Source organism: Mus caroli, unplaced genomic scaffold (genome assembly GCF_978045245.1).
Source record: "Mus caroli unplaced genomic scaffold, Mus_caroli_1 scaffold_7, whole genome shotgun sequence".
Taxonomy (NCBI): domain Eukaryota; kingdom Metazoa; phylum Chordata; class Mammalia; order Rodentia; family Muridae; genus Mus; species Mus caroli.
The window spans coordinates 62,140,675-62,165,204 of NW_028227262.1; the positions used below are offsets into that span (position 1 = coordinate 62,140,675).

Below are 24,530 nucleotides of genomic sequence, written 5' to 3' on the forward strand. Positions count from 1 at the left end.
AGCAGGTGGGCGCGCTTGATAAGCAGCCCAGCAGGAGCTGAGGGGAAAGGGTTACAGTGGGTTCCTCCTCTTGTCCCTGCATCCATCGTACCCCATGCTATATTAGGACATTGACCACACCAACCACACTCCCCCCATCCTCGCTCCAGGGTCATGATGGGGGAATTTCCCCTGGTATTTAGATTTGTTTTCCTTTGCTTGGTTTTTGCTTCCCCGATTTACAGCACCCCGTGCTTCTCATTAAACAGAACTGGCCATTGCAGACAAGTTAGGTCATGCCCAAATACATGGCCACCAGCTGGATTAAAACTAGGACTGACTGCAGACTTCGGAGAAACTTCCCATCCCTTTTCCCAGTAGCTTCTGCACATGTCAGGGAGTGAGAGAAATGGCAGCTAAAGGGCCAAGCCCGGACCTGCCTTGAAATACAGACAGGCTGCTCCCTGCAAATGGCAGACTGTGAGCAACAGGGTTGTGGATTAAACTACCATGGATTTTGAAGATTCTGTATTCCCATTAAACTACCATGTATTTCCAGATTTCTGTCCAGAACAATGCTATAAATGGAGCTATCTTCAAGTTTCCATCTCAGAGCTGAATCCACGAGCTAGGATAGATAGTCCCAAAGAGCCCCAAAATGAGAGAAGAGACACAGCCGTGCTCGAGGGTGCTTTGCATGGGGATCCGCTAGGCCTCCCCATTATACAGGGGAAGCTGCATAAACCTTCACCTCTCTCTGTGCACTTAAGTTATGGCCTGAAGCAGAGAGAGGTATGGTGTGGGAGCCTGGCGCTGGTAAATCTCCCATTTTATAGTCAAGCTGTGTCAACTTCATATGGAAGAAGCTATTTTTAAATGCCAGCTAACACACCCTGGCTGGGACGCTGGGGTTTGTGGTAGAATCTTCGTCATAACTTCACAGAAGCAGCTGGCACTTTGCCTGGGGAATGAAGGAAGACCAGAGTCTAAAGTACATGTTGTATGCAGGCTGTGCCTGATGGACACCCTAATGTGACAGGGACAGTGCCCCTGCACGCACACACACACACACACACACACACAAACACACACACATGCACCAGGCCTTAGGGAAGGAATCTTCTTGAACAAGCAGAAAGCTTTAAGTGACAGGTTTCTGCTGTGTTCAGAAAGTCTGGGCTCTGAGAACATTTGTCAGGAACTCGACTGACTGTAAAGGGTTTTGGTTTTGGTTTTCACTTAATTGTTAAAATATATTATTGAGTGTGAGGGCAAGCACAATAAGGAGAGCGACAGATGCTACAGCTTACATGTAGAGATCAGGACAGCTCTGTAGAGTTGGTCGATTCTCTCCCTCCTCCTTTTTGTCCGTTCTTGGGATCAAACTCAAGTCACCAGTTTGCATGGCCAGCTGAGTCATTCCACTGGCCCTGGTGCTAACGTTTGTCCTTAGCCAGTTGTAACCATTCTCTTCCCTAATGCTTCCTTCAACTCCCACCTTGGAAGCCGCCTGATGCAGGCTCAGGAGGAGGCAAAGGCAGTTACCCACATTGCTTGTGCTACAAATGGAGGGCTCACCTGAGAGACAGTCAGAATTCAGGACGCTGAAGAGAAAATGGAGTAAGGTGGTCTCGCCTTGTCCAGAAAAGCTAGAAACAGCAGCTCACCTGGGTGAAGCACTTCACAGAGGTCAGGTTGGGTTCCAAGAACAACCTTGAAAAGTAAAATTCCCCCAATACATACACACACACACACACACATATACCAACACATATGCACACAAACACAACCACACATACACACACACCAACACACACTCGCACATACTACCACCCCACATACACACCCTACATACACACACACACACCAACACACACTCGCACATACTACCACCCCACATACACACCCCACACACAGACACGCACACGCACATGCACGCGCGCGCACGCACGCACCAATTACAAATAGAAAACCAGGCACCAAGGGATGGATCGAGGATTTGCTTGAGTGCACACTGCTGGTAAGACAGCCTGAGATTTATTTTATTAGTCATTATGTATCCATACATAGGGATGGATCTTACTTCTGACCACAGGGGATGTTCCATGGACTAAGTGACAGGTGGCAAGAGCCAGGGCTTTGAAAATAGTGGAATGGAAAGAAATGTCAGGTGAGCTGGGACCTAAGACCACTCCCTAAACATGGCTGAAGCTTGGCATGACGCAGCATGGAGAGAGGGTGACCCTCTGGTGTGTGGGTTACACCTCCATGAACTAAGACAGAGTGTGAGGAAGGGTACATGTGGATAAAAGAGAGCTCATTTGGTTTGCCATGCTTGCTCTTAACTCCTGTTATGTCAACATCATTATTAAAAGCTGGAAGGTTATGCCATGCCCTGGTCTGAACCTAAAGAGGTCACGCCATGCCTGGATCTGGCTCTCAAGAGAGGCCCAAGATGAAGCCAGATGCAAGAATCTTTAGACTACATGGGGAGTCAGGCCAGGCGCTACACAGATGGCGCCAATGGAGCTCTATGCCCAAATCAAGCACAGGCAGAGGGGGAGGGGCAAAGAAGCAGAGAGGGAGGAGGAGACGGGCCAACCCTAACAGAGGCAAGGCCAGGGGAGACTCCCTGAAGGGAGAGCCCAGTGCATCTCCAGAATATGGAGGTGCTTGGCCATCAAGATGTCCTGTGTGGCTCTAAGTAAGATCCATTCTGAGGGAATGGCAGGATCCAGAGCACAGCTTGTGTGTGAGGAAGAAGAATGTAATTTTGGCTTGGGAAGGAGGTAGTGGAAGAGCACGTGCTTGTGGATGGCCATACATTGGAGACACTGCCTCACACTCTCCCAGCCTTGTTCCCCCTCCCCAACTGTCATTTTAATGTCTACTTTGGTTACAGATAGAGTGTGGTGAATATTTTTTTCTGAAATGAGGAGATAACTTCAAGATAGTTTAATTTATAGAGGAGACAGTATTATTAACCCCCCGCCCCCCATTTAAGAAGAGCAAGCCTTCAGGAGTTGAAAAACGTCCATGCTGCCAGCTGGAGACAAGACAGCCCAGCTACAGCTTCTCTGGGACAGTGGGAGTTCTCTGCTTAGGTTCTGTGTGGTCACCTGCTCCACCAAGGAGCAGAGTTCGCTTTCTCCTGGGGCTGCGTGTGCAAGCAGCTCTTTGCTATGCGTGTAGCTGAGCTAATTTCTTCAATAGTCTTTCTTAAATAGCCAAATTTTCTTCAAGCCTCAAGTCATTGTTCCTCATTTGTCCAGGGTTCAAGTGTCTAGCAAATAAGGCAATATGGGTGGGCTGATTTACAAGCCAAATATTAAGAGCCCCTCCCTCCTGGAAATAAAGAGAAGCATTCAGCCACCTAATATCATGAGCTGTAAGGGCTTGTCCCATAAGAACCTTCAAGGAAACAGTTAGCTGACACTTAGCATTGCCTCATGCTGAATACAGCACCTGCTCTGTCCACCAGCAACACTAAACTCATTTCAGAATATTTCCAAAGACTTTTGTAGGTCTTTGTAATAGGAGATGAGAAACTCGGCACTTGGCAAGATCACATTTAACCCACCAGAGCTTAGGCGACAGCTGGCCAGTGTTCAAGAGCTTAGTTTTTCAGGTGTGTGCTTGGCCCAGCAGGGAGTGATTTCAGAACCCGGGGTTCTCTGGCATGATCAGTGCTGCCCCCATAAAGCGTCTGTATTGAGGCTGAGCTCTGCAGACATCCCCCATCTTCCCATCACTGTCCTCCAGGACACCACACACATTCCTGCAGTGGAATATACCCAGTTCCCCTGTACGGAGCACACTTCACATGGGAGCCTGTTCTCAGCTCTTATATTAGACTGTACCCTTTGCATTAGAGAGTGGAGAGGCCCTAATCCACGTTCACCAAGTCATGGGATCTGTGCTTCTAACATGATGGGAGAGACCTGGAGGAAAGATTGGGGAAAGTTCTTTATTTCTACAGTGCCCGTCCACCAACTTGGTTTTATATGTAATCTTCTTGCATTTTTTTTATTTCAGGGAAAACTTGATGCCTTGTGGGTTCTGCTGAGAAAAGGATATGACCGAGTGTCCGTGATGAGGCCACAGCCAGGAGACACGGTAGGATGCGCCAATGGTCACATACTCAGACACACAAACACAGACACACACGCATACACACTTCTTTCTCATTCCCTCTGTTTTAGTACCTGAATAACTACTCGTATACAACTCCAGATGTTATTTCCTGTGGTGACAGATCAGATAGCAGTTTTTAAAATCCTGGTTGTTGTCAGACCTTGTGTTTCCATTTGCTTCTCTGAAAAGGACTTTGTCAGAAATACACTAGTGTTAGCTGCCTAGAACTTGCGCTTTTCTGTCCAGGGTGCTGTGAGTGGCAGGTTCAGCTAGGCCCTGCTGCAGACAGGCTCTAGAGGGAGGTCTCTGGCCCTGATCCACATAGACCACTGGAGAGACACAGAGCCAGCATGACAGGAGAGGCGTGAAGGTAGCAGAGAGCTCCAGCCAACTGGCCAGAGGCACTGGCCAACTGGCCAGGACTCTAAGGGGGTTTCTGCTCTTATGGGGGTTTGAGGATCTATCAAATACTGACACTGGCTTTGCAGGGGTTACACAGATGGTGCCACCTAGAAACCAGGAAGCCAGTGTCTTCACTTTGTAAATGGGGACGAGGGAAGGCAAGTAGCATCCCTTCTTAGGAGAGGAGGTTTCTCATCCACAGATGAGAGAGCCAGGCTCAGAACAAAGTTCTCCCTCAGCTTCCATCAACCTGCGTCTTCCTCGGAAACCTGATCCATTTACCAAAATACACAAAATACAGGTTTCTCATGTAGGAGAGTCCAGCACACTTGAGCTTGAAGGTATTTCCTTCCTGGCTAGAAAACCTTGAGGCAAATCCCCTATCCTCTGTGCTCACCTTTGTAAATTTGATCATGGTAACCGCATCTTGGTACATCTGGCAGATAATGGGAATACCTTGTCTTAGCTGCTTTTCCTGTTGCTGTGATAAAATCCCAAGAAAAGCAACTTAGTGTTGAGACGAGAGAGTTGGCTCAGCAGTTACAGCCCTGGCTCTTGCAGGGAACCTTCATGGCTGCTCATAGCACCTGCAGCACTGATTCCTTCTTCTGGCCTTCATGGGCACCAGGCACACAAGTGCCACAGGTACATACATGCAGGCAGAACACCCACACATGCAGGCAGAACACCCACACATATTGAAATGGTTGTGAGCCACCATGTGGTTGCTGGGAATTGAACTCAGGACTTCTGGAAGAGCAGTCAGTGCTCTTAACCACTGAGCCATCTCTCCAACCCCCAAAAAGGATGTCTTCTAACTCACAGTTTGATATTAAAACCCAGCATGGTGAGGGAGTCACAGCAGACTGAGGCAGCTCTCACCCACAGTTCAGAAGCAGAGGGTGATGGATGCTTAGTGTTCAGCTCACCAGACCTTTTTTTGTGCAGGACCCAGGAAACTGTGCTGCCCACCTTTAACACGGGGTCTTCCCACCTCAACCTACTCAACAAAGTTTTCACAGTGACAGAGGCTAAGAAACCCCCACACAGGTGTGAAACCCCACACAGGTGTGAAACCCCCTCAGGTGTGCCTGAGACTAAGAATCCCCCTCAAGTGTGCCTGAGGCTAAGAACCTCCCTCCGAGGTGAGCCTGGGAGAGCTCTAGGACAGAAAGGTCCTCTGTAGGCAAGGCCTGCCTGCTTTGTTTTGCATAACCTCAAGACATTCACTACAGACTCACAGTGATGACTGTACAAGATTTATGGGGTTGACCACTTTTTCCATCAACTCAAAGTCACTCTGACCAGCCATGTGCCTGTGAACCAGAGTCACAGGTTTCGAATTTTCCTCTAAAGCAAAACAAAAACAAAAGTCACCTAATTATGCCATACCCTGAGCTACTTCAGAGTGTAGAACTCATGAAGTCTGGCAGCTCCCCTACCCCACTTCCATCCCACCTCCAGGCTCCTCCAGTCACCACACCTTGAAAGACAGACAGATGTAGGCCCACTAGTGCCAGGGCTATGGAAACTTGAGCCCAATGCCTCAACTCTGACTGAGCCCCAAAGGACAATCATGGCTGCTTCCCTGCCTGATCCCCTCTTTCAGTCCTGGGGAGACTCATAGTCCATGGTTCCTTGAATCCCACCAGAAAATCCATAGGTGGGTTTAAAAGAGAACCATCTAGATTAGGAAACCGTGACCCAAAGGACCCTAGCATTTCAAAGTTCACTATGCAGGTGTTCCCTGCTTCCAGGAAGTAGCCACTGGGGTGCCCTTCCTAAAATAAAGCTTTTAATGTGTTCTTGATTTCTAACCTGCAACAAGTGTGTGTGGAGGGGGTGCAAACATCTTGGATTGACTGAGGAAAGCCTCCCTTTCTATTCCATCCGCCACTCACCCGCATTGTCCAGCCAGCTCCAGACACCAGGCACATGGGACTCACTGAGTCCTGAACATGCTAGGACCTTTGCCGTCTCTGCATCTTCCAATAGTCCTGTTTCTCTACTTGCAATGCCTTCCTCCCTTTCCACTTAACAAACTTCTGTTAGCTTGGCATCATAGTCTACCAACGCTGTGGTGACCCTATGAACACAAAAAGCTAGACCAGTGCTCCCAACATGGAGAGGCCAAAGCAGAGCTGTGTGATACACGTGGCAGTAACGGGTCCCTTGCACACTTTGGAGAACGTCCCCAAGGCTTCTTGCACATATGGGCAGCTCAGATTTCAGGGACATTGATAATTTTTCAAGGGCAAATGGTTTAAGGAATTCAGAATGTTTAGCCTTAGGGAAAAACCTTAAGGCTACTGAGAGCTGTTCAGTGTCTATTTCTCAGACTTTGTGCTGTTCTCCCACTTAATAAACCTGTGTCAAGTCCCCTCACCATGTTCAAGGAGCTCACTCCCCATCCCATTAAGGGTCCTGGGCTGCAGTTGCCTTTAAGAAGGCTGTGCCATCTTTCCCTGTTTATTTCTCCTTTAGGGGTGCTTATTCCTACATGATTACTATTATAGTAATGTATTAATATAATTATAATATATAAGACTGGAATATAATGTACCCTTGGTTAAGTGTCCATTTCTCTACCAGATCTTTGTATGAAGAATACTGAGGCTGTCATAGACATTTCCAAGTCACAGCTCTAAAAGGTTACATGAATTTACCTTCCTATCATCGTCTTCAGCAAATCCATGGGACTCAGGACAGCAAGCCCACCACTTGTCATGAGCTCATGGTGGGACAATTTTGTGATGTTACTTTTCTCTATCTTCAATTATTTATGTGTGTTTTGACCCACTTTGAGGATTTATTTTATTTTTAATTAATGTATATTTGTGGGGGGGGGATATCTGTACGTGGGTTGGAGTGCCCACAAAGTGGTATCAGATCTCCTGGAGCTGCCTGGCACAGATGCTGGGAACTGAACCCAGGTCCTCTGCAAACACAAGTATTCTTGACCACTGAGCCATCTCTTTGGCAATATTGGCACTGTTCCATTGAATGTTCTAAGGCTGGCTTTTCCAAAGATGCTTTCTTAAGTAATGTTAACTAGGGTCACCATACAGGAGAAAAGCAAGGCACCTGAGCAGGCCAAGGCCCAGCAGAATTGGGCCTTCAGATGGCAGATCAGTGGTTCTCAAACTTGGGCTTCCCAGTCACTCTGCAAGTCTAACAGGTGGCTGGAACGCACTTCAGAGATTCTAGCTCAGTCACTGTGGGCAAGACTGGAATTAGCATTTCCAAGGTGATTCCACATGGCACTAATGCTACAGGGCTGGAGTCTACACTTAGAACCAGTGAGATGACCGTGTTCAGTGCCCAGAGTCCTCCGAACCCTGAGAGCTTGATTTATACAATGTTTCTATTAATACCTGATTCATTGCCTCCTGGGTTTCTCTTTGACCTACTAACCAAGTAGCCGAATATCTTGCCTAGCTTAATAAGAAATAATAATAATAAGCCATGGGCCACTGTCTCCCTAGTTTGCTCATTTCAAACACTTTGTTAGGTAGGAAAGGTTGGTTAACACGGAGATCAGAGTCTCTGGCTCTGGCCACTAAGGCATGGTCCCATCCCAGTGGTTCTGTTGAGGTCTGGGTTCCCTAAGAGGTTCTAACAGGCAGCAGGAGCTGAGACCAAGTGAACTGGTTCCGCATCAGTGTCATCTCTTTTCTTTCTGGAATAATTCCAAAACTCTAAGAGCATCCTTGGTACCCAGGAAGTGGAAAAGTCACAATGTCCTTCAATCTCAGTGCCTCTTTCCTCCCAGGAAGGGGTGGAAAGTCTAGATTCTGGCTGCTGACGTGGTTGTTTGTGTAAGGAGGATAGCCCCCACCTTATGTCTCCGTGGATTAAAAAAAAAAGTCTGTGTCTTTCCACAGCCTAAGCCCTCCCCATCTATCTGCCTCAGCATGGACTCCAGGCCCTCACATGTTCCTGGATGACCCATGGAGCTAGACCTTTGTTTTGTTTTGAGCTCCTTGGTTGCTCTCAGATCTGGCATCCAGGGGCTGGTACATTCTGTCACTCTCTGCACACAACATACTCTGAGCTTGTTTTGAAGACTGGGAATTCCTTGCAATCAGAAGAGATCCCAGGAAACGCACATGTAAATTCATGTAAACAATGTCTGCCACTCATCTGAAACCCAGGTCTGGTGGTTGAGCAATCTGAACTACAGCCCCAGGGCGATCTTCTGCACAGCTGTTTGCAGCAGGGACCAAGGCTGGTCTCGTGGGCACTGTGTGTTGTCACCGAGAATAGAATGGGCTGAGCAGGTTATTCCCCAGGAGAGTGTCCTCAGCCTGCTCCCTCCAAAGCAAATGAGTTGCCTGTAGCTGCTTGAAGCATGTACAGACATGGGCTGCTTGCCTGCTTCGAGCTCGTCTCTTTTTAATATCACTTCCTTCACTTCTGGTTTCTAATGCTCTCCAGGGCTCCGCTCTCTCAATCCAACATCCTCTGCACTCCCACTCAGGACCCATTTCTGGGATGGGCACTTGTGATGCCCAGCAGAGCAGCACTTCCTTCTGGCATCTGAGGTTTGGTGTATGGTCACTGCTCTAACTAAAAATGGTTACAGGAGCACAGAGCGACTCATGGTGATACGGGGTACCTGTGACATCCATTCACAGGGCAGAAGCCACAGCTCAGGACAGGGACTCACCTCTGCAGACACAGCTGGAAAGAAGAGGAGCTGAAGAATGAGTTTAGGGCTTCCAGATTTGGCCATCCCCTGGGGGTAGAGAAAGCATGTTTCTTCCCTCTCTCAGCAGTGAAGCCCCTCTGTGAGTTGAGCCCTAGGTACTGCTAGGTATTCTGTGACAAGCACTGAGAAGAGAGTGGGGACAAACAGGCAGGTCTCTAAGTACAGACTAATGTTTAAAAAAAAAAATGGCTCTGGAATGTGGCTGAACCTCACATCAAAGCATCTTGTATGCTGTGGAGTCCAAAATGGCTGCTTAAAGTGACATCTGAGCTCAGAGGGGACATGAGAGAGATACTGAGACAAAGAGCTTCAAGTAAGACTTCTCAGAGCTGTCAGGTGGAATGGAGGATAGTGAGGCATGTGGGGTAGCGATCACAGGGCCCCACCCAGGGACAGTGCCAATTCCCTGGTGACATAAGTTACATTCATAGTTGTATTTAAGGGAGGGCACACTCTGATATGAACACAGTGACAGACATGACAGTAAGAACTGATTCTGAATACAGGAGATACGGACAGCTACTGGCTTGGTAGCCATGCTATATGGAAAACAGGACCAGTGGCCAGGACTCCAGGTGTTGGTCCAAGTGATGGAGCTGACTCTGAGTTACAGGAAGAAGAGCATGGGGGAGGGGGCAGAGGTGGGTGCTAGAGTTGTGGGGGGGGGGTGGGTATTGCAGGTGTGAAAGGCATTTAGCTCAGGAACTTAAGAAGTTCAAGGTTAGCTGGGCAGTGGTGGCACATGCCTTTAATCCCAGCACTTGGGAGGCAGAGGCAGGAGGATTTCTGAATTCGAGGGCAGCCTGGTCTACAGAGTGAGCTCCAGGACAGCCAGGGGCTACACAGAGAAACCCTGTCTCGAAAAATGAAGAAGGAGGAGGAGGAGGAGGAGGGGAGGGGAGGGGAAGGGAAAGAGGAAGAGGAAGAAGAAGAGGAAGAGGAAGAAGAAGAGGGAGGAGGAAGAGGAGGAGGAGGGGAAGGGTCAGTCACATCCTTTAGTGGGATGGAGAAAGAAAAGGAGAGGGATTGGGAAAACTAAAGAGAGAAATCCAGAGAAAAGGTGGTGACATATAATTCCTATCTATCTATCTATCTATATTCCTGAAATAATCAATTTTAAAACTTTTTCTGCGAATTATTTTCCTACTTTCAAAGCAGTATTAATGAAAAGAATCATACTATCTGGCTGTAGTGGGGCATACCTTTAATCCCAACACTTGGAAGGCAGAGGTAGGCAGATCTCTGTGAGTTGGAGGCCAGCCTGTTCTACATAGTGAATACCAGAACAGCCAGAGCTACAAAGTGAGACTCTGTTTCAAAAAAACAACAACAAAAGCAAAAAGAATCTTGTCTGTGCAAGGTCCAGTTTGTCTTGCACAATAGGCAACATTGTACATTGCCTGTGACTAAACAGACATGTCTTGAGACTTGGTGGGTGTCTGACACTAGGCTAAGGTACTAACATCTCTGAAACAAAAATCCAATTTGCTGGCGGGTAGCTCTTGACTCTTATAAACTTCTGTGAGAAATGGGTCATTTAAGAAAAAGGAAAACATGCAAATTATGGGAACTGTTCCTAGAGGGCATGGTTGACTTTGGCTTGGGATGCCCTCTGGAAGCTAAATTCTCAGGAGTATTGCTTGGGTTCTCACCCTTGGAAGTCTTTCCTTCTGTCTCACTGGACGGGGAGACTAGTACTTGGAATTCTTGGCTTACTTTCTGGAGCTTTTAGAAAGAACAAGACCAAAACATTCTCTCCCCACAGCAAAAACCAGATTATGCACAAAAACCTGCAAAGTTGACTTTTCTTTGGAAAAGTCAAGCCCAGAGTTGACTGTAACCCCAAGTGTTCCATCTTGGGATTTTCAGTGCCAGATTCCTTCCACAGTAGTATCTCTGAATGTGAAGGCATTCGAGGCCTGCATGCGAGGGCTCCTGCCCTCCCTTTCTCCTTTTCTAATCTTCTTATTAAAACTCCCCTTTTCAGTGCACATGCAGGCATATTAATGCTCACACTCTTCTCCTCCCCCTCCCCCTCCTCCTCCTCTTCTTCCTCTTCTCCTCTTCCTCTCCTCCTCCTCCTCCTTCCAGCTTCTCTCAGGACCTCAAGCTCCACGCTGCCTTATCACCCCAGCAGGTGCTGCAACGGCAGGAGGTCGACTTCTAGCTCCATGTTGCAAACAGTAAACAGGGAGAAGCAAATAACAGAGGAGAATTAAGGAGACTGAGTCAGAAAACTCCCTTCAAATCCTCTGACTTCTATTAGTTGAGGTTTGGTTTGGTTTGGTTTGGTTTGGTTTGGTTTTCCTTCCAATCCAATATGTGCTCGAGGGTAATGAGGCTTGACTCTAGGGTCAATTTCACCCAAGGGCATAGTAAGTCTGAAAGTTTGATACTTTGTCCAAACATGCTTGTGTCTATCAACATAGTTCCCAAGGACTTACCCTTCAGCAGATGTCACTGTCCTGTCTAGGACCATGCTGTCCTCCATCATGGGCCCCTGCAAGAATCACTTGTAGGAAGCTCTGCTCTGGCTTGAAGGTGCTGGGTTGGATCATAGATGGCAAAACCTCCCTTCACAGTTGGACTTCCAGAACTCTCTGTGACGCAAGCCAAGCTGCTATGGACCGTTCACACAACCCATCTTTTCTTATGTCTTCATGACTACCTCACCTCAACCTGACCCTCAGAAAGTATGTCTGTCAAACCTTATATCCAAGAGCCTTCATTTTGAAGTAAGGAAGTATGGAGCTAGAAGGGGATGGGAGACTCCCAGCCACCCAGAGTTCCTATCCCCCTACTCCATCATTTTGCATATAAGAAATATGGGGCTCAGTTAAGGCCCCTGCAATTGTTCAAATCACAGAGAGGGCTTTAGTAAAACTAGAACAAATAGAACCCAGTCACCATGTACTGCCCAATCCTTCTGGAATCTTCCCCTTAGACTGGGGAAGGGAAAGGGCTTGGAGATCAGTGTTCATATACTGAGAAGAAAAAAAAAAATCCTGACCAGTTTTGGAAGACAGAGGGAAGTTCTTCCTGTCATCCTTCCTCCTGGAACTCTCTCATTTTTATACCCAGTCTAACATGCCTGTCTTGCTGGTGTCCCGAACTTGGACCTGTTCTCATTTGCTGTGCTCCCAGGTTACCCACAGATCTTTTCTCTCCCTGATTCCCACCCCTTCCACCACCACCACCCCCATTTTATCATCAGCACTATCTACAAAAGAGCAAATCTACTCATTCAACGAACAACTCATGGGCCCCTCCTCGCTGGTAGGCACCAGGCCAAGCAGATAAGACAGCTGGAGCTGGGAGAGCCCTGCGTTGTTCAGTGTACAGTAGAGTAGAGTGGTTGGGAAAGTTCACAGAATCACAGTTTCAAGTGGTAAATAGTGTAAGGGGAGTTTGGGGTTCTCTGAGACCATAGAACAAGGAGATTTAGCCCAAGCCATTGGGGCTCAGGGAAGGGTTTGAAAGAGAAAGGCCCACCTGGGCTAGGAAAAAAAAGGATGAAGTTGCAGTAAAGGGAGGGGCTGGCCTTCTGGTCAGAGAGAACACCTTGTATGGGGGCCCAAGTGGGGGAGGAGCTAAAAAAAAGAAGTGTGTCACTGAAGGTGAAGAGAGCAGCCACACTCTACCACCCTTCATCTCTTCGGATCCTCCAGAGACTCAATGGAATTCCCACCTCCAGGACCCCATTCTGCTCTCTGCTCATAGAGGGCTCTTCCTTTCCTCTGGACTTAGGGTTAGGGTTAACAACACTGGCTCTCCCTCCCTGAACAAGCTGAAAGCCACCTGAAGGAAGAGACCAAAGCCCATTTTTCCTTTTCACTTAGCCCACACTGTTTCCTATCCTGAGGAAAGCTTGTAACACCCTCTTTTATAAGCTCCTGCCTTTGGTGGCAAGCCAAGGAGAGACTCTCACAAGGTCTCCTGGAACATGGAGTTCCAAGCGTGCAGTCATTAAGACACCAAATGTTTGTTATGACCGCTAGGGACAATTTTGTCAGAGTAGGTATGAAATACGACTTCTTTAAATGTTTTGTTCTTTTAAACAAACTTTAAATCATCAGAGTGAATGTGTGACCTCTTTAGTCCCTTTTCTCTCCCGGCCCATCCTCTAAGGACAAAGTCACATGCAGAGCCAGCAGTGAGACTGAGCCTTGGGGGTGTGCGCACCCACTCCTCACTCCTCTGGACTCCAGCACTCATTCTATTTCTGACTTTGGCCCAGCGTCTGGACTGAGCTAGCCCCTGAGTGGTGTGGCTCCAGCCATGGCACCAGCCACTGTTTTTACCCCCTGACTCTGAGCTGCATCCTGCAGCTCCATGAGTGTACCTTCTGTGTGAGTTTTCCCATATACCCTCCCATTGGGACATTCTAAATGTCAGTCTGGAAAGACAGCCTAGCTGTGTCCCTAATACCATGGACCAGAGGGCAAGTCCGCAGGGCGTTATGTATCCTCTACAGGGCAGGGAGTGGCTCTCTTTTCTCCTCTCATTTGGGAAGCAGTTCCGCCCAGCCTAGATTGGGGTTCTCAGGTATGAGAGTGGGGAGAACATGGAAAGGATCAACCTCGCCAGGGATTAGGGAGCTGGTGATAGGATACCCATCATGCTGCCGGCTTCACCCAGCCTAAAGTAACTTCAGGACCAAGGCCACTTTCTATGCTTTCAAACAATAAGCACAGCCCATAAAACCAGCACGCACACACACACACACACACACACACACACACACAAGCCTCTAGAACCCATGGTCTTTACTATGCTGTAGGTGGTGTAGGTGGCCTCACCTGACCTGTACTGGACCCTCCACTGGGTATGTTGCAAATGAGTTTGTTAATGGTTCAAAACAACCTCCTGGCACAAACAGGGCCTTTTATGTGATTGGCATCACACCAGCATCCCATATGGGCCACTAACAAGCAGCACAGAGGTTTTCAGGAGAGCCAGATTGCCCATGTGGTTTCACCAGAAACATGGCTTATAGGCTCAGGTTTCCTAGACACCGGTGCTAGAGCAAATGCTTTGGCCGTTAGAGCGTTGCCACCACCAGGCTCAAGGCACTGTCCTCATAAAGCTCACCCAGGCTGTGTCCAAGAGAGGCTGCTAATAGATTTATGAGCCAGAGGAGGACCAGCATTTAGGACTTAATGCCATGACAATTCTCTCACTCTCTGCAGCCCATTCCTTTGACAGCATGTACTGTTCTCATCTATTTCCAAGTTTGATCTTGTTTCAATGGCAACGGTTTGACTATTGAAATCTTTGAGCTTTGTAAACCATTGGCAAGAAAGTCGTTTCTCCATGGAGAGATGGCTTCTAGTAAATTGCTCCAGAAATACTAAGAGGCTGCAGGAGGAAAACAATGTTTGGTTGTAAATGAACACTCTCCTGCTCATCACTTGCAGAAGATGGGCCCGTAGGTGGGTAAGTAGATAGAGCTGTGCCTTAAAAATTGCTTCTGTGGCTGGAGCAAAAGAGAACTCACTGCTCTTGCAGAGGACCAGAGTTCAATCCCCAGAGTCCATGGTAGGCTGTCCACAGACACCTGTACCTGCTCCCAGGGATGTGATGCCTTCATCAGGTACCTGCTCACATGGACACACACACACTCACACATCCACATAATCAAAGGTTTTTACATTAAGATAAACATTACTTGAGATTTCTCTTTCCACTTCCATGAGTAGCAAGGGATGACTGTGAATCCTAAACTCCTCAAAAGGACAAGCTGTTCACCCAGGCAGCACCGACCACTTGTGAGCACTTAAGCATGCTGTTGGGTCAGAGGTAACATGTGCTGTGGATGCAAATGTACTTTGCATTATCAGAGATAGGTCTGTCGGATGGGTGGGTTTGGTACTGTATGACTTAAGTGAGTTTTGCTCATTCTCTGTATGTTTTACAAATGTGACTATGACTACACTGGAAGTGGGCCCTGTGGCAACATTATATCTCCATTGGATGACACAGATCCAGACAGCCTAGGTGATATGACAGACTCTGAGTCCCTCAACTGTGTTTCCTTGTGGACACAAGGAGAATTCCAGAAGTACGGTCTTCCCTTCCCAGATTCCTGCTGGGTCAGCTGTGACTTTGCTTTTTCTGGGTCAGTTCCTACCCCATTCTTAGTACCAGTCAGAAGCGCTTCCACGATATCATTACAGAGAAGAGCACACTTGTAACATGTTAAACTCTGCTCTGCACCTTTAGTAGAGCCTGTACCCTATTCTATCTTTGATTTTTTTTTTCCTGGAAAGCAAGTATCCCCACTTTACCAGAAGGAAATCCATGTGACTTGTCACAAGAGTGGTACTTGCCGGGGGCCATGGGTGGTGGTTCTCCAATACCTCACTTCTTTCTCTGTGATGTAGCTATTCTCATCCCTATATTAGAGGTGAGGAAACTTGCTCTGTAGAAGATTCCAGAACTTGTGCCTATGGCAGATCAAAGGAAGGGTTAGCGTTTAGTCATTCAATATGCTTTTATAATAGTGCCTGGTGCCGGTGAGCACCGTGATCCTTCCATGAAGACTGAGTAAGTTCACAGCACCCAACAGCTAGGCGCTGGACTAAGTAGGCTAGTAATGGACAGGAAGAGAGTGGCTATCTATCCCATGTGGATAGAGGAACCCACACTAAAGAGAGAACCTGACAGACAAGCTCTGGCGCACAGAGGAGTACTGGCTATGTCAAGATCAGGGCAGCAGGGCAAAGCTTGCAAGGCTGGGAAGAATTTGGCTTGCTGGGAAATGCAAGGATGATGAAGCAAGGGAAGAAGCACAGGGCAGAGAGAGGAATTGGGGCCCAGGGTAGGCAGGGCTCCTGAGCCAGGGATGGTCTGTGTAGTGGCTCCTTCTCTGTGGCACTTGAGCGCTTCTAGAGTGGAGGGCTAGCAGAAATGCGATTTAACCCTAGTTCTGCAAAGACTTCCCTGGATGCTGACAATGGAGAAAACCAATTACAAGGAGACCAGAGTGAAAACCAGGTGAAAATATTGGCATAAGAGCTAGATAAAACAGTAGTGGTGATGGACCAGCATGCACCCAGCAAAAATGGGCAGAAACAGATGGATTCTAGAAGTACTGGGAAGAGACTGACTGGTGGGTTCCACTTCACACCTGAATGTCTCTTCAGCTCCCTTCCTTTCCCCAGACATTCAGTCCTGGGCCATCAAACCACCCTGGATACCTGAAAATCAGGAGTCTGGGACCACACACCATGAGGCATATGCGCAGAGGACATGGAAGAGAGTTGCCTTTAAGAGCTAGATGCTGTGTCATGAAGTAGTTGCTTAGCACTGACAGTAAGATGAAGAGAGAGAAAGAGGCTGGAGGGATGACTCAGTAGTTAAGAGCAACAGTGCTCTTGCCAAGGACCCTGCATCAGTTCCCAGCATCCACGTGGCAATGCACAGCCATCTATAACTCCACTTCCAGGGGCTCCACTTCCAGCCTCCACGGGTGCCAGGCATGGTGCTCATACATACCTGCAAGGCAAGCACTCATGTGTATAAAATAAATCATTTTTTAGAAAGATGAGGACAAAGATATGCCATGGGTGGAGGAAGAGCTAAGGTCAGAGCAAGGCTCGCCGAAGGAGTTGTTGAAAGGAGGATTGGCTCAAGCTTGCCCTTGGAGGCCTGTGCTCAGGCTTTGGCTAAACAGAGGAAGCAGGGAGGGTCAGGTCAACAGGCTGCCAGGCAGTGGAGACTGTGTGTGCTGCACACGCACTTGCAGCCCCTCCTTGGGCCAGCTCAATCAATCGCTTGGCATGTGCGCTGAGCTTCAGTAATACCCATGAGCTGCAGATGACCTCAGCGTGAAGGCGCGAGGTCTCACCCTTCTGCATGTAGCCAACCCAGCCAGTGTCTTCCTGGAAACAGAGAAAGGATGAGCCGTGGCTGCAGGTGTGATGCACATCTGCGTCCACTCCACACCCTCTTCTCTCAGACCCTCGGGAGCCTCCGCTCCTCAAGTCAGTGAACTTCAGTCAGTCCCTCTGAGGCTGTCTCTGGCTCCCACTGTCTGCCCACACAAGGTGTTTTCTCGGACACCTGCTTTACAGTTGTTCGTAGGTGTCAAATACATTTGAGAGATGCTGTATTTAATGGAGTAATTACCACCACCACCCCTCTCTCTGTTTTAATAAGCTGCTATGCACTGGAATCTTTGAGGAAAATCAATTATCCCGCTTTTCCTAAGCAGGCACATTTCTGTTCTCATAAAGCGTCACCTGGGGCTGACGCTCTGTGGCAGGCACTGTGACAGTGGCTAGGCTTCGGAATCCATCAGCTTGGCTCTGGGGAGACTGCCCCTGAGGCTCTGCTTCGGCCTACAGACCTGTGGACTCCTGACTCTGCTCCACTCCTACTGAAACTTACTGGGGTCCCTTCTTCTCTCAAAAGCTTTGCTGCCCTGGCCTAGGCTGGAGGTGTCCAGGCCTGACGTGTCCACCCTCACGTTGCTTCAGGTCACAGTTGTTAGGTTCTTCCCTTTCTGTCTCTGACACCTGGAAAATGGCATTATCCAGGAAGTCCCTTGTTAAGGCAGAGAAGGGGGAAGGCAGGGAAGAAGGAGGGAGGAAGAGGAAAAAAATACATATGATAAAGGGAAGAGTCGCCAGGACCTTAGACAACAAACTTCTGCCCGGTGTAGCCAAAGTCAGAGCCATGGAAAGCAGGTTCCACTGCTTGGTAAAGAAAATATCCATGGGGCTCTTTCTCCTCACAGAACCAGCCAGTTCCTCTGCCCAGAGCAGAGCTGGACTCCTGCCATGCTCCACTGATGGGGCAGGAATCACTTTAGCACACCAGCTCTAAGGAGTCAGTATGCTAAGACCATGACCCCCCAACACAATCCCTGCTTTTTAATAAATATATGAATATTGTACTATTATGAAAATAGCCCAAGTATTGATCTCTGTGGGGTCTGTAAGCAGTATAACATACAGTCTACCATGGTACTAAATATTAACATTAAGTGCCTGAGGAATATAAAGAAATCAGCTGAGAGCTGCTGCTACAGCAAAAGGCTGAAGCCTAGATCTGATCTGCCTTTCTCAGAGCCGAGGCCCACAGCAATTTGGGCCAGAATGCGCCTACGTGGCTGCCTGGAGCTCTGCCTCTCCAGGCTGGCTGGGCAGTCCGCAGCCTCCTTCTCAGCCAGATGGCCAACTGCCGGAGGTGGAGGCACAAGAAACGTTCCCACACCAGCTTCATACTTCTAAGGCACACACAAATGGCCATTCCTTTGAAGAAGCCTGGTTTCCTGGGACCAGGCTTTTATTCCTATTCATTTATTATTTTCTTTGAAATGCAAACAAAATGCATGCTGTCAGCAAGACTAAGCAGACATTCCCAAGAGAACCTCTTCTTGGTACAGGGCAGGCGACTTCTGCTGACGTGGTTACCTTCTGCGTAAGCCAGTACCCTGCCAGGGTTCCACCCTGGAAAAGCTCGTTCTATGGAGGCACACTCTGGGTGGGTCCTGACTCCTCTCTCCAGCACTCCATTAAATGCCCAGATGTATTTCTTTCATGCATATGCATAAATCCTAGTCCAGGGCACCAGAGCAACACCTAAGTCACTCTTCCAAATTTGATTCATGGAAAGAGCCAAGGCTTGGGTGCCAGAGCGCCTGGTTGCTAATCCACGTTCCCTATAAGTTTTACAAGCAGCCAGAGCTATTAGCCAGAGCTGAGGTGTCAGGAGAGAATAGCACTGAAGGCCAGGACGGGGCATGAAGAAAGGCCAACTCAATTCCAACTGTCCTTGCTCATCCCCAGAGTAGCCTGCATCACATGTGCTTGCCAGGCCCCAGGACATGGTGTATGATTGCCAGGCCCAGGACACAGTTCAGCATCATGTGTGATGCCAGGCCTGGGACACGGCTCAGTGGTTAAGTGCGTACTGTACAAGCTTGAGGATCTGAGTCCTCAGCCCTCACAACAAAGTCACAGCAGGTGGCACTATCTATAGGCATAGCACTGGAGCGGGAGGGACAGGAGGTTCCCCTGAGCCCACTAGCCAGCCAGGGTAGCCAAATTGGTGAGTTCTGGGCTCAGTGAAAAACTGTCAAAAAATAAGGTGCAAAGCATAGAGGATCTCTGGTTTTCGTAGGCATGTGAACACACACACACACACACACACACACACACACAATGTTAATTTGTGAAACAAACAAAAATATAACCTTAGTTTTGTTCATGCATGATACACTTAACGCACCAGAACAGATTTTTTTTTCTCCCAATTACAAGTGAGATCAGCTCAAGCATTGGACCCCATACTTGCAGGACCACAGTCTGTAGTCAGTCAGTCGCTAGAGAAACAAAACCCCATCTAGACCCAGCATTAAAGCCCCACTTCTCTGCCAGTGGGATAGACGCCCATGTAAAGGAAGGCAGGTTGTTTCTCATAAGCCTGTCTATGCTCTTCTCCCCTCTGCCACTGTCTGATGTGTGAGCCCAGCTTCTCTTGCTTCAGGCTGATTGGTAGGTAGAAGATCCTTACCAGCTAGTGAACTCGAGGCCTACCACAGTTAATGCTGCCTGCCTTCCTGTCTTCCTGTGCTCTGTGGAGCTCTGAGAACAGAGTTCCTGGGCATGGGTGGGCTGTGCCTAGTGTTACTCGTGACCATGTCCATGGACCTAGAGTTACTGCTTGCTTCTAACTCCTGCCCTACAGACAGACCCATGCTGCCACCCTATGGGCCCCCTCCCACATGGGTCCACAGCTGTCACTCTAATCTACCTTGACCCTGCCCCATCAGACAGAAGAAATCTATGTCCACCCTTTTAGGGGATTCATTTCCAAGTTCTCTGAGACATTGGATAGGGGCTGTCCCTCTAGTTGAGGTGAGACCCATGGAGATCTTATCTGTACCCCTGAAGGAAGGATCACTGTAGCTGCACAGCCGGGCATCGCAGCCTCTGCAGACCCTCCACCCACACACTCTGACAGCCTCTCTAGGGAGGGCAAGCATCATGGGGCCAGTTGCCAGCTGCTTGGTTCAGCATCCCTTTAGTGCCTCTTACATCCTGGATCCTAGACAAAATGTCCACTTTAACATTCATGACACCCATCTCAGATTTTAGTTATTCACATTTAAATATAAGCTTCGTGGGGGCTCATCTGTAACCTACTCATCCCACATTCCACCAGCACGTAGTAGGTGCTCCCTGCATAGACACTGGAATTGTGAATTAACAGTAACTAGGGGAACCTCCATGTCTTCAAGCATTAGACATAGAAACCGAAACGAATCCCACCCCTGCCCGCAGAGCTGAGAGCCCAGCCCTTGCTAGGCAAGCACTCTATCACTGAGCTCAGTTCTCAGCCTCCAAAATGATTCGTATTCAACATTTGCTGCACCTCTGGAATCTGGTAGAGTGCTGGCCACAGTAAGTCCTTTAAAAAATGATTGTGAATAAAATAATGAGTCTAGGCAAGGGGCTGCAATGTGCACACATCCAGGATGGCCTTCTGATCCCCATCCCTCTATCTCCAGTGTTGGGGTTACAGGCACGCGCCACTACATCTATTTTATGAGGTGCTGGAGCTTGGATCTTAGGCTTTGTGCATGCTAAGCAAGCGCTCTCCACTGAGCCACATCTCCAGCCCAAGTGTAGGCAGAATCCCTGACACCATAGCATCTCTCCTGTCCTTCCTCCAAATCTTCACTTGGGGCCACATTGTTTAAAAGTGCCAATCATGGCTCCTCTCTGCTAGATGAGTGTTCCTTGACAATGCAGATATCTCCACCCAGTACAAGGCAGCCATCAGCCACTGCCCTGGGCACAAGAAAGGGCCAAGAAGGCTGGCATCAACAGCCTGCAAGGTCTGAGAAGGGAGACAGTGGGCAAGGGAGGGGGCACTCTGAGAGGTTGGCAAGAAACATAAAGAGAAAGGTGAGGCCAACATGTAGAAAGAGTTTCCTGTTAACCCTTCATTCTCGCATGCGACTGTTAGGAATCAGTTGATTTTTATAACTGGAAAGAATCAATAAATATTATCAGATCCTGGGTTTTCAAACAGATATGAGCCAAAGAGAAAGATGCTCACTTAAATGAATCTTTACCAAGCTGCCAGTAAGAAAAACAGATAAATGATCTTCAACTGGTTCTAAGTGAATAAGAACACACACACAGACAGAGAATTACGTGCATACAAGCACATGCATATACATTTTTTCTATGCAAATATATACCAACGCATATACATACATAGTATATACATACAAACATGCACATATTCATATATATACATGAAAACACATAGGCCAACAAATATAGACAGTCAGTTTTCCCACAGGGTTCCTGGATATTCATGAAATAGTGTGTCCAGACACTGCGAGGAAAGACCCTGAGCAGCTTCAACCATCACCATGATCAAGAGATATCCAGAGCTCGGAGAAAATGAGCAAGCAGTAGATGGAAGTCTCCTTTGATCAGAGTTGACTATTCCCCCCACTTCCCAAAGGCCATCTATTCTATCCCGCACATTTGAGGAATCAGAGAAAGGGCCCTTTTATAGGACCACTAAGTACTATGGATTTAAGGCCATGAACAACCATTTCCCCAGTGCTCAGCCAGCACATGCGCACTGCCATGGCTTGCTCTTACATCAGCCAGCACTGCAGTTGCTTGAAGTCCTCAGAGCCATGCAAACTGCAGCTAACTGTACAGCCCCATCATTGTCCTTCCTTTCAGGGAGAAGTGATTTGCTGAGGCACAGATAAAACTACATCTGTCGGCCAGTCTGGGAATCCTGAAGGGAAAAAAAGAAAAGAAAAAAAAAAAAAAAGAGGTTTGGCACAGTTTGCTCTCTGCAAACTTTTGCTCGGAGGCGACCACTGCTTCCTGTCTTTGGGACTTAGAAGCCATCTGTTTAATAATGTGTCTAGGCTTTTGCCAAGGACTTCAGTCAGCATTTCCCACCAAAACTACTTGAGGTTTCAGGACCTCCTGCCCTGGCTGCTGGGTAGTGTCCAGGTCACAGATATGGCCTCTCCATCTCTGTCCCTCTAGATTTTATCAGAGGGATGGGCCACTGTCCTGTAGACAGTTCTGGTCCATGTAATTATTGCTGCATTGGCAACCGTTGGAGCTCCGGGAGACTCTAGAGCAGACTTGGAAATCAAGCCAGTCTCCTCCCTTCAAGCCATTACCTAATTACCTCTCTGATCCTGAGAGATGAGCTCATGGCAGAGAGCTAAGGATTCGACATGGTTCTGTGCATGGTGTCTGGTGCATATTTGCATGGCTGTTACTGTAAGGAAGTGACCTCATGCATCCACTCCTGTGGGGTGGGGGAAGGCGGAGCAGACATGGACAGAATCCCACATGGGAGGGGGACATTTATGATACACAATTGGGTTACTTTTCTAGATCCTGGGATGCATGCAGAAAAGACTCTCCCTTAGACAGCCTGGATTCATATAAAAGAAATGCTGAGAGGTTGTCTGTCTCCAGGGCTGTGAATCTGTAGACCCAGGTCAGATACAGGTCTTAGAGGCCAGCCACTGCTGGTTCCTGGAGGAACATGACTTGCTAAATGCACATAGGGTGTCTCATGGGCAGAGGCTTCCCAGCAGCTACTGGCCCTGGGGGAACTCACCAGGGTAGTTGAATATTCTCTGAGAAAGAGGCAGAATGGAGGCTGCTCCACAAAACATTATAAACCCACCATGGTAAAGACAGCCCTTGTAAAAGGTGAAGAAATGTCACCCCAGGCCCACCTTCAGGTGGGCTTTAGAAAGAGACTGGGCCAATTTCTAGAGCCAGTTTGGTCTTTTGTATTGTTTTGTTCTTGAGTGAGGGGTTGCCTGGGAATTCTTTTATTTTTCATTTTCAAAGCAATGGAGAATGGGGATCCTTTCATAGTCTCATGTTAAAGATGTGTCAGAAGGAGATGCCACTGGCTGTCCTCTGAAAGCAACCATTCCAGTGTGCCATGGCTTCAGACCGTCAGAGAGAACTCTGGAGAACTTAGCTCTCCTGCGTAGGCAGTGACCTGGGTGGGTTTGGCAGGTTGCTTTTTCCTTACGTATCTACCCCTGGCTGGATGACCTGGGTCTGACCCAGAAAGGGTGCCACTCCCTGCTCTAACCTTGACCAACTTCAAGCAGGAGTCTGAAGTCATACTGAGAATAAAGTCCCAACAGCCAGGAAGCCAGCTCCAGAGGTGAAAGGCCTCTGCAGCATCTGGCCTTGTAACTCCTGTGTTAACAAAGACACCCGCAGCCTGTTAACTCCCGCCCAGCCTACACTCAGCTTCTAATTGGGGCAGGGCTCTCAAGGCAGGGGCAGTGTAATAAATAGTGCCAAAGACTGGAGGGCTGCAGGCCAGTTATAACAAGCCAGGAGCCTTAATAGTCACTCTATTTTGACACCAGAAAGCCTTTCTCAGGTCTGCTCATGCTGTGGTTCAGAAATTGTATGCATAAACACAAACACACTCCTTTTGCATGTGCTCAACTCATAGTAAGCCCCAACAGCACAGCCACCTGGCTGGCCATGGTAGGCGCCTCTCCCCAGCAGCCTTTGATGGCAGGAACCTGATCCTTACCAGGTCCTGACAATCCTGTCATTGATTCTCTGTCCATTCAGAACATAAATGATGTTGGACCAGGAGCCTTTGTCATGACTAGAAGGACTTCTTCAGATCTCTGTAGCCTCCTAGGAGGAAAGCTAGTTCACAGAACTTAGCTGGCATCCCATTACCTACCAGAAGGAAAATGTCAAGGGGCTGGAGAGGTGACTCAGTGGTTAAGAGCACTTGCTGTTCTTGCAGAAGACCCAGGTTCAGTTCCCAGCACCTATATGGTAGTTCACAGCTGCCTGTAACTCCAGTTCCAGGGGATCCAGTGCCCTCTTCTGAACTCTGATGGTACAGTACACACAGAGCACATGTACATACACACAGAGATCCATTGCTTAAAGATAATAACACACATGCACACACACAAGCACGTGCACACATGCACAAGAGTGTGTTCACACACATGAAAGAAACTAAAGCACTCCATCCCCTTAACCAGCTGGCTAAGAGAAGATCTTTCCTCAATGGGACTTTCTGCCCCCACCATTTCTGTGTAGTCATTGGCCCTTCACCATGAGCCCAGTGTGATGACAGCCTCTTGTTTACAATCTTCCTAATTCTAGGATCCAACTCTCTTGCACACCCTGACCATGGTGCAGGTTCCATGGTGCAGGTTAAACCTTTGACACTGGCCTCTGGCAAGCAGTCCAGAGGAAGTCACTGTTCTGAAAGGCTTCATAGTTTGTCCAAAGCT

The 24,530-nt window shown here is 48.2% G+C and overlaps 1 protein-coding gene across 1 annotated transcript in view; it reads left to right on the forward strand.

Moving 5' to 3' along the window:
• The window catches only part of Antxr1 (ANTXR cell adhesion molecule 1), a 200,969-nt gene that overhangs the window by 152,222 nt on the left and 24,217 nt on the right, over positions 1-24,530 (forward strand). The window contains exon 17 of the mRNA XM_085840381.1: positions 4,015-4,095. Coding sequence (XP_085696507.1) covers positions 4,015-4,095 — 81 coding nt within the window. The remainder of the gene's footprint in view (positions 1-4,014; positions 4,096-24,530) is intronic.